Source organism: Papilio machaon, chromosome 4 (genome assembly GCF_912999745.1).
Source record: "Papilio machaon chromosome 4, ilPapMach1.1, whole genome shotgun sequence".
Classification (NCBI taxonomy): Eukaryota; Metazoa; Arthropoda; class Insecta; order Lepidoptera; family Papilionidae; genus Papilio; species Papilio machaon.
In genome coordinates, this window is record NC_059989.1 from 6,815,647 (window position 1) to 6,834,273 (window position 18,627).

At 35.1% G+C, this 18,627-nt stretch overlaps 1 protein-coding gene across 4 annotated transcripts in view; it reads right to left on the reverse strand.

The window, feature by feature from the left end:
• Positions 1-18,627, reverse strand: part of LOC106720335 (ecdysone receptor) — a 179,268-nt gene that overhangs the window by 26,695 nt on the left and 133,946 nt on the right. Inside the window, exon 1 of one of the 4 annotated variants that reach the window (XM_014514975.2) lies at positions 2,349-3,041. The exons of the other annotated variants lie outside the window; for them this stretch is intronic. Within the exon in view, the coding sequence (XP_014370461.1) occupies positions 2,349-2,670 (322 nt within the window). The 5' untranslated portion in view covers positions 2,671-3,041. Of the gene's footprint in view, positions 1-2,348; positions 3,042-18,627 lie in introns of those variants that run through there. 4 annotated transcript variants of the gene reach the window in all.

Here is an 18,627-nt window from a genome sequence, read left to right on the forward strand (position 1 = left end):
TCAATAATATAATCATTTATATCGTACAAAAAAAACTATGAAATATTCATATTATTGCGTTCAAGAGTCGCAATCATAGATACGAAACTACTTTGACATTTTTGCCATAAACAACCGGGTTAGTATATTTAAAAACCTAATGCATTTTATGTATCAGCACAACTCGTTGTAGAGTGCTAAACTTATTTCAACTCTATAATTTTAAAAATCATTTTAAAAATTAAAAACCAAGATCTTTTAATTTAAACTTTTATTCAAATATAAATGTTAATTTCGATAAATAAATTAGTAATTAAAAATTCTTTAAATCGAGGAATCCCAAATCACATGAAATCATACTTATTTATAATCATTTATAAATAATTCTCAGTATAAGGTAAAGAGTATGTTATGACAGACATTACACCCATTGTATAAAAGACACTGAAGACTAATGGACCACCATAGTTTGACTGTCAATCAAATAGCATTAAGAGTCTATTCATGACGAAAAACAATTTTCTTTTGTGCGTAAAGAAAATGTTAGTGTCAAGATCAAAACATATTTTGTCGCTATTTGTCGCAGTATCAAATTTTCTTTTCATGGTAAAAATAGATCATAATATCTCCCAGTCATTCAACAGCTAATGTTTAATGGAAGGGAGCGGCCCTCCGATCCCCCTCTCTTGACTCCTTCTCCCCTTCCCCTTGTCTGATGATAGATTAAGTATTATATTACTATGGCAACGACTACGTCATTTTAAGTGTTTCGAATGAATACTATCAACGTTATTTTTGTATCATTTAAAGCTATTGAAACTTTAAACAAGATCAATAAACATACCTACATGAAAATGTAATAAGAGTAAATATTAAATAAGTTTTTTTTAGTATTAACATATTTTAAGACATAAAGAGCGTATGGAACAATTAAACACTGAACAATAAGTTTTTAATTTCATCAACAATATTGTATGACTAATTTATAATCATTCGATAATTATTTAATCGTATGCAATAATTTATGCAATCACTCGCATATATTCGCAAAGAAATCAAACGTTCGCAATTAAAACCCAAACAATTAAAGCAAAATGACATTTGCATGTAATATCGCACTATCGGAAGTAAATTTAAATAACTGCCTTCAAATATTCGGTTGGGGAAGTTCAAGTAAATTTTCCACGATTACCTTGAGCGTACATATACGTAACGACAAGCATTACTCATTCTACGGAGATCCTCCTACATTGTATGTTACTAGGTAGGCAATCGTTTAGCGGCCACTAATCAAACATAGGCAAGGGAAAATTGTTTGTCTATAGGTGGGGCATTAGACTGGCCATATGATATCTGCTCGCAAAATACAAACGCAAGCAAACACCTTTGATTTGTAGCTGACAACAAAATCGTGGGGATTTGTTATGTAAATATAAAAAAATCGATATTTATTATTTTAATGCGTATTTAAATACTAATCGAGTAGACGAAAAAATGTATTGTTTTAACCCAAATTATTTTACTAAATATCCTTTGAAGAATTCCTCATAAGGAATTCAATTCAATTGAGAAAGAGTTTAACTTTCAATGTACTTGTATTTTCTGTTGGAAACTTGTCGGATATGTTGTTGATGATATTTTCAATCAGCAGTCGCCCACAGACAATCTGTCATTGTAAAGATTAGTCACACAAATACGCACAAAACACACGAGTACGACTTAAACTTGCTGTTTACTATTTCAAATCAACAACAATTTTAAAAATATAAGTGTAAGGTTTTACCGAAAATAATATTTAAAAATTTTATCATTTTTTCAAACAGTTAATAATATAGCGTGAATGCAACATTGTAGACTGAGCTTTAGTCAGCGTAAACAAGTTTGAAAATACCGTCGTCCCGATAGAATCCAAAAATGTATTTCGCGAAAACGAATGTAGGTAAACAAAACGTTTGAGATTATTATGTGTATTGTGTACGGGGCAAGGAGACATCGGGCCGGGCCGCCCGCCGCCGCCCGGTCAAGGTATCCGGGCCAAAGGTCGATGACAGCGCCGCATCGCCTCTCGGCCTCTCGCCCTCTCGGCCTCTACGCTGCAACTCCACACACCACGCAGCTTGCCGCCAAATTTTTAAGTAAACACAATTCACGAATAAAACACACTACAGATTAAAATTTAACACTAGTCTGAAGTGAGTTTGACGCGGCCATTTAACTGTGGCTGCGTCAAGATAACGCTCTAGTAATAGTAAAACACATTATTGAGTGGCAATTTCAAAACATTTCATTCAAAGAAATAACGTCAAGAATATTATAAGCAACAAAAACTTGTTGGAAATTTGCAAAATGTATGAAAGTATGACCCTGACCTGACGAAATAGATTCATTTTCTGATTTGGGTGTTGTAGGCGGCATCGGCAGCGGCATGGGAGGCAGTGGCTGCGTCGGTTGCTGCTGCTGCTGCTGCATGTTGCACGTGTTGCTGAGCAACGATTGTGCAGAATTGTACGAAATCCCATCGTCGTAGCCCCATAGCTCGAGCCCCCCGTACTCCGGCGAGGCGAGCGACTCTGGCGACATAACCATAGCCGGTGGGAAGCCCAAGGCGGACGAAGAAGTCACTTCGGACGAACTCTCCTCGAGCATACGCAGCGAATGAAAGCCTCCGTTGTTGGACCAGCGGCGTCTCATGTCGATGAGCGCGTCACACGCACTCTGAACGACGATCTCCGACGGACATCCTCCGGTGTACTCAGATCACTTCACTGTTGCCTCGCACTGAACTATCAAAAAGCTATACTAGCGACATCCACTCGTCTATGCGGCGTCGAAACAGAAACGAAAACTATCAAACCGTCTCAACAGTTTCACTGAATAAAATTACGAATGTTACAACGATAACTTTTCTCGGACACAACACAATACGCGCAACAGGTTAGATGAAGTCGCGGCACACGAGTTTATCCGATGATGGCTGAGAATTGCCGCGTACGACTGCGTCAAGAAACTGAGCACGTTGCGCGCGCGCGACCGTCGTCAACGGAGTACATGGAGCGAGCGAACGAGCGACGCGGCCGCTCTCACTGCCACGGTCGCGCGTGACGTCACGCCCCCGCCCGTCGCACGCCGCCCCACAGTCCCCGCCGGCTCCGCGCGCCTCGCGCAGCCGGGCCACGGAGTCATCGACGACGGCGACATAATGTAGCGCGCGATAACACCCTCGGAGAAATTTATGAAGCAGCTCTACTTGCTTTATCAAATCAACGTCGCTGCTTGTTACGCAACTTTTGAACTTGAGAAAGTATTCTTTTTTTCAGCTGCATTGTTCGAAAGTTATTTTGTGGAATTGTATAAAAAGGATAAGTACAAACGTAATATACTTTCAATATTTCTTATGAGATGCAGTGTCTTTTAAAGTTATTGTGTAAATTTTATTTAAGATGTTTGTGTTATTGTTTTGAATTTATAATTTTATAGACCACTAGCTGTCGTCCGCGACTCCGTCCGTGCGCAGTTAACAAAAACTTAATAGGGGTATGAAAAATAGATGTTGTCCGATTCTCAGACCTACCCAATATGCACACAAAATTTCATGAGAATCGGTCAAGCCGTTTCGGAGGAGTTTAACCACAAACACCGCGATACGAGAATTTTATATATTAGATATTTTTCTATACATTTGATGTAAAGGACTTTAAGGCTTTGTTATGGATTTAATATTAAGAAAAACTGCTAAATATTTACATTTACTTAAGCTTACTTAAGTTACCCATAACATTCTGTACTTTGATAACATTTGTCTGTTTCAAAAATAAAACAAGTGTCTCAAACAATCATGACAAATTAAATGAAAAGCGTTAAATGAAAAAGGACTTAAAAGGAGAAATCTGCAGCGGCGGCACATGACACAGTTTTGTCCTCGAAATGATATTAGCACGATGACCTAGTTACACAGAATTTAGGTTATCTCGCTCCTCGGTGCGATAGGTACAATCGTCGTTATAATCCGTGTCATATGTTCCAACACCAAATCACATATCTGTGATTTTTATACTAAGATCTAGAACAAACGTTTTATCTTACTAATTTAAATGCGAAAGCTTAGATGGATGGATATTTGTTTGAAAGTATCTGCGGAACGGGTCAACTGATTGTGATGAAATTTGACACATATGTAGAACATAGTTTGGAATAAGACATGAGCGGGCGACAGCTAGTCTTCTATATATTGAAAATATTTTTATGACAGTAGCTTATAACTAAAGGATAGATATATCCTGCGATTAAATTCAAAGGTGAAGGTGTTAAGTGAAGTCACGCAATTCGCACTGTACCAGTGTGGTTGCTTCGTCACCAGTTAAGTTAAGGTAGTCACGAGTCCCGGTGGAGATGTGTATGAGGTGGCATATAGAAATCCTATTCAGTTCAATATACTTTCACCTCAACAATGTTTAGCGAGAGCGTCATGGCAAGTGATAAGACAAATACAGCTGTAAATTTAAATTAAAAAATAAATGTTATGTTCAGAAATAGCTAGAAATATAGAAATAAATTTTACGCAATCTGTACAAAGCATGGAAACGTCAACTATACGTTGTCAACCATAACGAGTGGATTAGATATAAAAAAACTGGTACGGAACGAAGTTTGATCGCAGGCAGCGAATCTCGTCATCGCATCACGTGTTCGCGGAGCATTGACCTTAGTGTTTTGGATGTACGCACTAATCTGCGCGCACATTGCTTCCGTACTGCAGGACGTATCAACTAAACAATTTATCTGCAAATTACAATAGTGGAATGACATCTCGTATCTGTACATGCAGTAAGTGAGGTTAAGAGATGTGATTTATTTGAAACAAATTGTAGAATAATAAATAGTCAATGATAAATAAATTAAAAAAAATTACCCCGTTAATAAGTACCCCGACAGTGTTCCCGATAGACACCGAAAAATGGACGTCATTACCCAAGGCTCAGTAAAAATCTAAAAACATTATAGGTATAATAAATTTTAAATTAAGTCAATTAAAAGCAAGGTTTATTTAACATAATTTAAATTGGTCAATACTTGAATAATACAATAATTTATTTTATATTCACAAATTATGAATTAAAACAAATGCTTTCAATTTGACCTCTAGGCATTATGTATTCGTAATTTAGAAGTTGTGTTAAAGATATTTGCAATTCAAAATTAATTCATATAAATTAATTCACCGTCAATATTTTAACATCCGTGAAATGTTAGATTATTTTAATTTCAAATGATTATTTATGTCCGTGTCTCCAACTACGCTTTATACTGTAAAGAAATAAAGAAAAATAAACGATTCATTAGTTCTATTCAGCATAATTTCTAACTATTTTGAAGTCTTTGTACGTTGAAAGAAAAATAAATCACGTCCAATGTTTCATTTCGTTCATGTTTTTTTCTGCTACTTTGTTTATTCGTGACTTGTCGAAAATTTGAAAAGAATTACAAAAACACCTTACTTTCGTAATTCTTTTCCATTATTTTATATTTCGTTCAGTTCTATGAAGGTTTTGATTGAAAATGGTTTATAAAAATTCGCAGTAAAGACTTTTATTGTAATTGATGTTAATATTATCAAAAGATTGTATAACGATACATTTATTGAAAGCTCTTTTATATTCAAAAAGCTCGCTTTCATGTTTCCAATTATATTACATAAAAATAATACATACAACTTCAAACAAGTTAATACATAATTCAATGTATATTGCCAACGCCAAATAAATACAGGGGTTTCCAGAATTTTTGTGAGAAGTGATAGCCTAATTTTTTTCAGGATATTTTATGTACAGACAAGCAACTTTTAATTTATAAACTTCTTTAACTAGCTGCCCGCGACTCCGTCCACTAGGAATGAAAAAAAAAATACATAATAATGCCTATGTGTTCCTCCAGAATATGATCTACATATATGCCGAATTTCATCGAGATCCTTTGAGCCGTTCTGGAGATACGTTCGGACTAACATTCATCCATCTATCCATCCATCCATCTATCCGAACATTCGAATATAATATTAGTACGATAGTTTGATTTTTTCTAAATTTCGTACGAAATAATAGCACAGACCAGCTAGTTCTACTAACAATGACATTGTCAATATTTTTTTATTTCGGCGGTGCAAACTTTGTTGTGACGTCAGATAACTTTTTTTGTGGACAGTACGTCGGTAGAGTGGTGGAATTAAGTCGTGCGTGCAGACTCAGAGAGTTGCGCTTGTCTTGTGGCCGCCCACTCCGTGTCGCATTCCATAAGACTTTATTTAAAAAAAAAAACATTATTAATTTATTTACATTGTTGCGGTTTGCTGTGTTGATCTTGGCTTGAGAAATTCCCAACATCTATCTTATAAATTTATTGTCGTAAATAAAAATATATTAAGCGGCAAAATATCAAATTAATAATGAGTAAATAAAATTAAATTGTATAACAACCATGTATTGCACAAGTAACATAAGGAAAGTAGAAATGTAAACTTCCTTTTGCAATTAATTGAGTCGTAATAAATAACTGAGGGCACTTTATCAAACAATAATGATTTATGTAGCTTGGCTCCGTGCCATATCCTATAATTATTCCTCGCAGTTTGATAGAAAATTAAATGTTAGGTACATATATTTACTGAATTTTAAATTCTATTACAACTATTATAAGTTACATAGAAGATAACCGATTATTACTTGACCCTTGTTTTGGTTGGCTCTTTCTATCTCTACTGAAATATTTGTTAAAAAAACAAAACTATCTTGACCTGTTTTCATCCAATATCTTTGTCTAGTGTAACCGTTGAGACTCCTTACCTGAAACAAACACAAAAAACACTTTTTATTTTCTGAAATAGACAAAATATTTCACAAATGTCACTAAAACCTAGATGTATACGATATCATGACTCAAACAAAAATAAAAAGCACAATTTATCAAGCTAGATTTGCAAAGAACCTTAGCAAGTGAGCGTCGCTTTCTCGGTAGAGCGCACTTTAGATAGCCCGACTGATTTGTGTAGTCCGCGGCTATATTACCTCATGGTTAAGTTAACTCACGTTCACAAATGGTCGTATTATCACCTCCGTCGTGTTTTACTAGCGATATGCAAGGGTATAAAAAAGTGGTCGCGGCGGAATGGTCTGTTGAAGCGCAATTAAGACCAAGGTCTCCGGGTTATCAAACCCGTGGCAAGTTGCCGCGACCGCGCCTCGCAGCGCTTGCAAAAAATGTAGCGAATAATGAAGTCGATGGTATTAAATGATAATGGCAGGGTTAACACGCCGGCTGCATAGTCTTAAATAGCACAGCACCGGCTCTTGCGTTAACATAACGAGACCAAAGATGCCCGATGCTAGTCTATAAATAGTCTTCCACTGTACTCGATGTGTAGGCTACATTGATATATGAAGAAAACAGGTTCTAAATTTAATATTTAAGATAAAGATACATCAAAAACATTATTTTACAAAAATGTTTTGAAAGACTACTTAACCGATTGTAATAATTATCTTGCCATTTGCTCTTTCTTTTACAATTAACAAAGAATAATAAAATTCACCTAAGCGTCGCTGGGTATGAACAGTGAGTAGCTACAAAGAATTTCTTCATATAAAAAAAATGTGACGCACAGCAATAGAATAACACATCGTTACAATAACATATCTGCTCTATTGTTTCTAATGCAATTATAATTTATATCTATAATAATGAAATCTAGAAAATGTTAACTCACTGCACACCATGTCTAACAAGCGACAGACTCATCCGTATGTTATTTTACAAACTTTAAAGTGCAAACGTTTTAGTGATAGAAATTCCTAAGTAATAGTAGGTCAGTGATTGTTTCTGGCTAGCAGCCATACCCACTGGAGGAAGTCAAGGCTACAAGGCATCAGTTGCATACGCAATGCCTGAATCCTGTTCGTTGACTCCTAGCTGGTCGGCTCTCTGATGTCATTCTCACTAATGTGACCTGTAAAGCGACCACGTTACCGTTCCCCGCACTCGTACTTACATAATGCAACCTAGACAATGTTATCTGATGTTACATGATCATGGTCTTTGAGGGCACAACTTTAGACTTACTTTCGCTTGAAGGCCGTCTTGTTGCACTATGCGCTTAAGTGCCTATTTGAAGAACTGCATTTTACTGTTGATGAACTAATATAGTTCTAATAGGCATGATTTTAAGGTTCCTTTTTTAATATTAAGAGGAATAAATTTGTGTCTCTTTGGAAATGATGTCATAGAATTATCATTTACGTGATGTAACTATCGAGTCGGAGCAATGATATGGGAACAAGTTGTTGTTACCCTGGTTTTATTAGAACTTATGAATTTTGTTCTATTTAGCATGCATTAGAATCATGAAAATACATAATTTATATGTGTTTGAGAATTACAAACGAAAATTAAATATAATCTCTTCCATACATTTATTTGACGACTTGGATGTTTTTACTACAGCATGTAAACTTCTGTTTATAACTCCGGTGTCTTGAGAGACATTTAAAAATTAAGATTTCACTTCAAATTAGCTGATAAAATATTAAACTTTTTGGATAATATATCCAATTTAATTAAACGTTGTAAAATGGTGTACATTAATCATGATTAAAGTCGGCGGTACGTTATAATTGGGGCGGCAATGCTCCGTGCGCTTATTTATAACTTTTCTCGCGAGAACAAGTTATTTTTTGCGAGGAAACAAACTTAATGTGAATTATTGATGTTTGTTTTAGGAGTTTACGTTACGATCTTTATTGCTGGCCTGTGTAAACAGTTCGGCCCCAGATCGACAGGAAATTACCACCAACGCGCCATGGACGGACAATATTATACTTTTATTTAAATCAATAAAAAAGGGTGATCAGTATTGTACATCCGAAGCTAAAGATGGCGGGGTTATTAAACTTGATGGATTTCTTAATTGAACAGACTTGCTTCTTATGTTTTTTTTTGAGGTAGACATGTGCTATCAATACAATATTTACGATTGCTATGTGGTGCTTTTAGATACCTATTTATTGATGAGGTATTGGAATGTTTCCAAAACGAAATCATTCCTGATATGCAAAAGTTTTAACAGTTTTTTCGTATGCAACTTAATAAAAAGGCTTGTGCCAGTCAACTGCCCGATAAAAACTTGCCTAATCTAATTATGCAATATAATCTCTGATAATAAATGAATCTGGGAGGTATTGCCCCCGTCAAGTCGAGCATTATAAAATATACATTTATTTTTCAAAAAACTAAATCCACAAATGTTACAAATAAATAGTAACATGCCAATTTTAGTTGCTCGAATAAATCTCGGTTCTATATTTTTGATAGTTTTTATGGTAGATGCCAACCGCGAAATTCTATACCGTAGTTGATTACTTCCGTGTTCATAGCAACAAGTGAACAAAGCAATAAACTGTAATCCATCTGAACGTGAACGGCAACTAAACATGACTACACTGTATTGTTTTACTAACCTTGATACTTCAAATGCAATTAACTTTAAAACAATTTTTGATAAAATATATAAAGTGTTATTCTCTAATCTAATTTCATCTAATTGAACTTATAAAAGTATTCCTGAATGCCAATCAATATCAAATTTCTTTATCTTATAGTTAAGTTAAACAATACGTCGATAGTTTTGTCGGAATCCCTTGTTAATTATTGTACATCATGTTCATAACATTGTAGTAAAACAAATGCAAGATTCAAGTGCAACATAGTGTAAAATAGGTCAACAGTGAACAGCGATGCGTCGTCGCGGAGGCGGGCGGTCGTGCGACCGTTGCATGCGCGTGCGTCGCCTGCGAATGCACGTTGCGTAACGCATTGTCCTGGCTGCAGGGTAGTCACTACACAATACAAATTAGAACGCTGTTACTAAGGGATCAACGCTGTTTCTTTTTGTAGTTACACGGATTGTTTATATTCAAGCGTGTCCAGAAAGTCTGCACAAGGTTTTCTGGAACAAAATTAAGGTCTCAATATTTCGTAAGGTGTTGTTTCGCCAATGAAGTCTTTGTAATGACTTTGATATCTTATAAGACAACTATTGTATACCTCGAAGTTTGTTTTTTAAGACTTGGTCGTCATAGAAGTTTCTCACAACTTCTATTAACGTCATTTGATGGGTAATTTTTTTGTATCAATGAACCCTAAGATGAGTTACGTAAACGTGGTGAAAATAAGATATCTAGGAATTTAGCAAGATGTAGGCGTAACAAGTAATTTTTCATAATCACAGCGGAACAATGAGGCGACTGGCGACCAAACATTTTTATTTTTATACAAAAAGCAGTGTGACTATTTATTTCTTAAACGTGGGACCGTGTCGGCTGTCAGGGGAGACGTTGACTCTAGCTAGGAGGACGGGAATTTGGCAAAAAGCATAAGCAAGTGTGTTTATTATAGGAATAGATTGACAGCCTGCGTCGCCTACAGCTTCCTTGCCAACTTTGTAATTAGACGAGATAATAACGTTGTTTTTATTTTTAAATAACATGTGCAGTTTTTTCAACACCAGGTTCTCATTTTATGTACATCAGTAATTAGTTCACATCTGCTCGAGAATGAATTCTGACAGACAGCCATAATTAATTATTAATATCCCGACTTCGCCTGGATTGTAGAACATATTTTTTTTTTGTAAGTTTTAAAGTCCTAAAACCCTATTAATACTTTGACAAACCTTACATTTCTAGGAGCTTGAGTAAACCTTCTTCAATTACTATTATACTCAAATCATAACTATTAGAGACACCATATATTGTAAAAAACCGTGTAAAAGTCCGTGATTTTTGAGTATATCACGTGGGTTACAGGATTAGGAGAACTTTGTTTCATAAAAATAAAATAAATTATTATAATTAGTTATTAATTAATAATGCAATGTACCAATGCCGTATGAAATCATACAAACGAAGTTTAGCATTGCGTAAGCAATCACTGACATTTTAATATAAACTTCCGCAGTCGTAAGGTGAGCTAGAGCTTCAATTTATACAGGCAGTGTAATTGCATAGTGCATTAGACGTACATGCGGACTGCGGCGAATAACATTGGTAGCAGTACAAATTGAAGATAATTATACCTAATTGCGACTCACGGTCATGGCCAATAAGCACCAATAAGCAACATGGGAAGGAACGAAGGTCTGGTGCTCTGATGCATCATTATGCTGACATTGTTGATTTACTCTGAGAGAAGTGACGAAGCCAACTTTTATGACTACCTTCCACTTTTCCTGACTTCTGACTTTTCCTAACTTTCGGTTGTAATATAAACTAGCTATCGCACGCGACTCCGTCCACGCGGAATTTAAAAAAAAAATAGTTGCTTATGTGTTCTTCCAGACTATGTTCTACATCCATGCCAAATTTCATCAAGATCCGTTGAGTCGTTCTGGAGATAGCTTCTAACATCCATCTATTCATATATCTAAACATTCGCATTTTCAATATTGGTAAGATTGGGATATGTCTTTGCTCTAAATAGCAGGATTAACTCTTCTCCGATTTGTCTTTGACTGTATTAATGAACTAAATTATTTTCATTCTGCAAATAACAAATCTGACCTGATTAATGTTAATACCATTTTTTATTTGTATTTTTTGCATTCTTTTCTGTTGTTCATTTAAAACATTTATTTTTAATATTTCCATTATATCATATAACTACTACGAGACAAATTGTCATTCTAAAGTTGAATAACACAAAAGTACAGCCAAAACCAACTAACAATTTAAAAATAGTAGTTGAAAATAGTAAACTTGAGCAAAAAAAAAACAATATTTCTGAAGCATTCACAATATTTCAACAGTCTTGGTAACATACATTCCTTTTGTGTTTATGAATAATTCGAGATTATATTCACGGGCGAGTGCAAAATTCGCATAACCCATTATGGTGATTGCCAACGCACCGTTTACCGATAGAGTGTTACGCACTTGTCCTAGATGCAGCTGGCTCCTAGCCAAGCCTTCGTCTATGAATCTATTGAGATATTCTCATATATTCAGATTTATTTAAGGTCTAGAGTCGAGATATTTCTAGAACCGTAACAAAGGACGATTTGTGCAATAACATCGCATTGAACTATTTCGCTGTTTATAAAAATCGCTATTTATAAATTCTCATAAGTTGATACCTGTTTATGAAGACGTTATAAGAGTAGGTGAGTGTACGGATATCCAAAGAAGCCTGCTGGTAGGAGAATATACAAGCAGGTTTATTAGAAAACGAATGAAAATATAAAAAAGTCAATCAAACAACATTGTAACATAACTAATACAGTCAAAGCGCATAAAGCAGTACTGCGTCGTAAAGAACCCTTAATTTGAGGCAATAAAACAGGTCTCAGTATAACAGGAGCCGTATGGAAATAGTTTTGTATGAGCGCAAGGCTCGCGTTACCGGGCCGGTTGCGCGGGTCACGGGCACGTCTTACTATACTAAATTTATAGCGTCGTAACTTGCGCTGCGATAGGGCATTACCGCCGCCCTATTGTTCCTACGGCCGGCAGTGGAATGGCTTCGTAGCCGTCAAACGCAAATGCCTTCGTTTAAGCTACAGTTTCACTCTATTGTGGTGTAGATTTTCAGTGACGTGCTACAGTTGGAAATAATCATAGCGTTCGACTTAACTTCCGTAGGCCGGGGATTGTGGCCGTGGTAATACATATTTTTTAGAGTTCATTTTTGTTTTGCTTGCGCATTAAGGTCGTATAAAAGTAGTATTTTATTTTTCGTAAAAATAAAACCTATTTTCCTTTTGTGATTTTACAGAGTCGAAATCGATTATAAATAGAAATACTAAATACTGAACTTTTAATAGAAGCACTTTGATAGCCTTGGTATTGATTAGGCGATCTTATTCTCAGATTTCATGCATAACACTTACGAATTAAACTTACATAGTTTCTATTAGTTGATTTAAGGTTTGAAATCAAGACACAGAGACTTAAATTTTTAGCTCCTCATTTTCCGTTTACTAATTAAAAGAAAAAAAAAAATGGAATTTAAAGATACCAAAGAATTAGTGAATAAATCAACAGAGGTTTCGATTCGGATCGCAATTTACTGGTTATGGGGACCAAATAAAAGAAGCGATAATCACGATGGTCATAAACAAAACAAACGCGAAACATTTTGACTTTTAATTATTGAACGCAACCAATGATAGCCGAGTCGATTCTGCAGGGTTCCACTGAGAGGCGGCTATCGAGACTTGTAAATCATTTGCTTGAATTAATGTTACAAGTATGCACAATTGATTTATTAAGAAGAGTTAAAAGAAGTACACTTATTGGAATGTATTGTGACTAAAATATGACGGGAAATCCATTAAAAGATGGACAAATATTGCAATGAAATGAAAATCAGTATATACATGAATTGCAGAATATCAGAAATCGGAATCTCCCAGAACCAGAGAGTAAGTAAGAGGATTTATCTTCTCTATATTGTTTTGTTATGAAAAATATTATCTTGAATATCACAGTTACAATAGAATCAAGGAATTTCTCGTTCGCCACGCACGATCTATGTCTTCCAATTCTAAATCGACACAGTTTATTCCACTTAAACGAAAACAATTTTATCATGGTCTACATCTACAACAAAACATTTTATCCCTTTTTGTTAATAAGTATTACGACCTTTGGTGTTTTTCAACGTGCTTCTTGTGATTTCTTGAAAGCTTTTGCTTCTTACATTTTGAATGATTTAAAAAATACTCTTGTTTAATATATCAACCTGTGTTACAGTAGCTTTTATTGACCTTTAACCTTTTCAATTATTCTTCTGGAAGACACTATACTGTGGAAATGGTAATAGCTGCAAGTTGCGAACCCTTTGTTGATTCGCATTATAAAATAGCATGTCAAGTCTACACTCGATATTCTTATATTCAATGTTGTATTTTTTATACAGTACATTAAGTCTGACATTTCAACGGCCACTACCATCATAATTACAGCCAGTTTATAAATGTTATTTTTCTTTGTCTCCTATGCACCGTAGTTCTTGTACGTGTTTGTCGTTTTGATGTGAGATGGTAGATTCAAAAAGATATTAATGATATAAAAGTCTAAAAAACAAATGTCTACACTGTGAATTGTTTTCGAAAAATTTAATCTTTTGCTTAGTTTTTACAATTTTAACTACTATTTGATCTTTATGACTAAAATGATAGGTTAGAATTGATTTAAACGTTAATTCTAATGGCATTTAAAAATAAATAAAAATTCTGTACTCCTTAATGAAGTCAATACTAAAATCCCATGATAAAACCAAAGCAACACCTTAATATAGGAAAGAAGAACAAGACCAAGAATGAAAGAGGGAAGGTCTGTAAGAAACAGGACATAGTAGTAGAAAATATTCAGTGGCGATTTAAAGGCAAGGCCTACACCGCCGCAGCCTGAAACGACGACGTTTTGAAAGATCAACTAAATTATAGACTTCTCAACAGAACACATATCTTTCGGAAGTAGTCCGGACATGTATCAATAGGATAATCTCATAGCTTCATTCAAACACGACTGACACAGTCTGTTGTAAAACGTTCTTTATTATGTTTCCGTGAATATAAATCATTGAGTTTATGCATTTGTTATTGCTTGAACTCAAATTGCTAGACGGCTTTAAAACTTTTTATTGTTTTAGCATTCTTATGTGACGTTTTATAATGTTCTAGATTTAGATCGATTAAGTGTAACATGCCTACAAGTAAGCAGTAACATTCATAGGAAACACCCAGACTTAAAAGTATCTGATTGACACATTAAAAAGGCTACTTGTTTTAAGTACAATCTTAAATGCCCTTCGAATAACACACTTCGAAAACAAAACTTTTGTAGAATGATTGCATCGTTGAGTCATGGATGGGAATAAAGAAACGAAACTACAGTGACGCTGTGACAGTATTTAAAAAGAATTTTTAAGAAAGTGGTGGTTAAGTATAAGTCCAGATTTTACACCTAATGTTTTTACGTATTTAAAATACCGCAGCAGCGAAGTTAAAAGAGCGACGGAGAACATTAAATTTTATCTATGGAATGCATGAAATGTACATATTGTAATGCTTATAGGAGTAGCTGTGACGCCGGCTCGGGCTATGAACAGTCTAGTTGTTCGATGTCCTGCTGCGATCAGCGCGCCCTTGAGATAACAATGTTTGTCGGCCGTCTCGCACAATTACGCAATCTAATGTTGTGGCATTATCTGACAATTAGGTGTCTCATAGTGAAGTGATTGTGAACGTACTGACTTTTCTTTGCGAACACTTCCTTTAAATAGATTTGCTTATTTTAGAATAAAGATATCAACCTTCAATTGTTTCACACTCTGATTTGATCAAGTTTTTGGATGATTATACGTTAGTTTTTAGAAAACGTATCACTTGGCATCAGAAAAGCGATACGTTAGTCTCACAGCATTATGACATTAAAATACCACGCAATAATTGTTTTAATAGGTCGTGTCGATATAAAAATGAACATACTGGTTCTAAAGATAAAAATATTTTATATATTTAGATTTAGAAAGGCTGAATTAAATAATATAGCGATGGTGTCGGGACGTTTGCCAATTTTGCTGCACTTACATACTGTGTTTCATCAGACAAAAAATCACTATTGGCACGAACGTGGTCCTTGGTTTGCGGTTTTAAAAACAGCGGCGTCTCTAGAGGTCTTTCACCCCGCTAATGGAAAAACCCTTTAATTTTAAAATCAGTTTCCTTGTTGGCAAAAGTTACTATAGAAATGATACTGCCGGCATGACCACAGATGAGTGTTTCTATGCGTCCCCTCCTCCGTTGGTTAAAGGTAGGCAAGGCAACACATCTGCATTTGTGGATGTCTATGGGCAGTGGACGCTTCGCTGTTTCGGCGAATCCACCACCACCAATTGCCACCTTTTAATAAAAAAGTAGAAGGTGCATTTTCTTTATTTCTAACCCTGTTATATTTTTTCATAAATTTGTCATTTGCATGTTCTAGTTATAAGCTATATCTATGACCTTTTTGTTGATTGCTGAATAACTTTGCCCTTCCATAATAACTGTGACAAGTCATACAAATTCTGCTATTTAAAAAGTTCCATACAACTAGGATTTTTTGGCATTAATATATTTATCTAAAAGACGAGTCGGTGTCACTGTTCGTGTTAAGATAAAAAAATCCATTTTTTTTACATATTAATAGCAGTGTACTTTAATCAAATTATTAAGTAAACGAGGTAATGAAATCATGCAATGCATAGTTACTTGATGAGTTAATTAAGGATGAATCAGGCGAGAGATAAAGCAGACTTGGCGTCATAAATCAACGAGACAATTGCGTCGGAGCGGCACAGCGACACCTGGCAGAGTCTGAGGCATGGAGGTCGATGGAAATAGGTCACGGGAGCGAGCACCGCTATTAGCCGATGATGACCGACTTCCCTTGCGACGCGAAGAGGATAAACCATCGACTGATTTAACCAATCAATTATAATCGAGGCCGTTAGAACCTAACTAACTAGTAAACTTCTATCATAATTATAAGGATCTATTCTTTACAATTTAATGGATTTTGTTGCTAGTCTAAGACAAAGGGCAATAAAGAAAAAAATATACATTTTCGTTTCCTAAAAACTTGCTTTAATCAAGAATAAGTAAAACGCATTAATCCGGAAAAACGAACACGATTCAATCAGACTCAATTCATAGAACGTGAGCAAAGTATCGTTCCAAAATTCACACATATTGGTGTTAATTAAATTTGACATTGATGGTTTTGTTAGCAAATCTCAAAAACGAGGCCACAGTTTCGTACTGAAATCGTGTTGCAAATTTAAATTTATGTACTTCAGCAAAATAAAATTACGATGAAATATTATTCATATATCCGGCTTTAGAAATATTTATTTGCTGATGCAATTAACGAAGAAAGCAACAACTAGGTTAGTGTTCATATTGAGAGCCCTAATTTTTATTTGATATATACATCAATATTTTCCTTCAATTTCACTGCAAATAACTTAGCGTAAGTAACCTTCGTTCGTAATTTCTAGAAACTGTTGACAGGTCTGAATTGAGGGCAGATATTGGAGCTCGAAGGGGGTCATCGTCGCCCGCGCAGCCTTGACCTGCCGCTGACTCACCGCGGCGCGGTCGCGTGCATCCACCGACACCGACAACTCGCCAACACTCTATTTATATAACTAAAAGCTTACGAATCACATGTATTTTAAATGTTTTCAAACAATACTTACGCTTGTCTGAAAATAATTTATGAAACATTTGAGTTTTCTCTCAAAAAATACCTTTGGGTTTTCCGCACAAAAATTTCAAAATAACTTTAGATTCTTTATCTTGTTTTTTTTACAAAAAAAAAAGAAAACGCTTCACGCATAGTATAAAAAAACACGTATGTTAGTCGCAATTTTTCTGAACGTTATGGTTGCCTAAATATATACCAAAGCGGCGGTTTTTTGTCGTCTAAGTCGCAGAGAGCAAATATTTTCTATATTAGGGTTCGAAGTGCGTCTTAGCGAGTACGACATTCTATACTTGTGTTAAAATGACAGACACAAATAAGGTGTCGAGGGATATTTAAAGAACTTTAAACTCTACCATTGCTTCATAATAGAAAGGTGACTTCGCTTAGATACGAAAAGAAATACCTTAGTTATTTGATGGTAAAAGACCTTTCTATTGGTGAAAGAATTACTATAATCGGTTAAGAACTTTTAGTATTTACTTGAAACAAACGATCAAATAAACTTTTTTACAAGATTAGTCTAAAAACTTGTATACGATACTATAACCGTTTTGTATCTTACTATTGTTTTATTTTTAAACTAGCTTTTACCCGCGACTCTGCCCGCGCGGAATAAAAAATAGAAAACGGGGTAAAAATTATCCTATATCCGTTTCCTGGTTCTAAGCTACCTGCCCACCAATTTTCAGTCAAATCGATTCAGCCGTTTTTGAGTTATAAATAGTGTAACTAACACGACTTTCTTTTATATATATAGATTAAAGAGTATTTGTAAATCGTCACACAGTTCGTAAAAGAGCATCCTGCTCTGAAATGCCCAACTGGGTCAGAAAACGGGGGCAAGGCTGTCGAGGACGTATTATTCTATCAAGCCACTTCAACGCTGTTTACGCGCTGTACGTTACTACTAAACATTTGTTAATACACCTCGCAAACCAATTCAAATGTTATTTAACAAAAACAGGGGAACATTTACAAAGAAAATCATATAAAGAAACATAATAAAGACTATCATATTTTTAAGTGGTAGAACCTGCAATAATACCTTTGCACACATGGGCCCGGCTTGCCCAGTTCAAAACCATGACCACAAAGAAGACAGGCGAAGTGAAGGCAATTCCGCATTTCGTTTGTTAAGTGTGCATGTTTAAAGGCCTAATCGCTATTTTGTCGAATTCCAGTGTCGGTGCACAAGATTATAAACCTTAATGTTTTGACTATCGTAGGGTAAATTTAATGATTACAGCCATTTATAGAAGCTTTTTAAATGTAGTAATTCCTAGCAGTTGTTATCAAATAAAACTAATTACTTAACATTACATAGCTGAGAACCTCTATTCGAAAATGTTTCGAG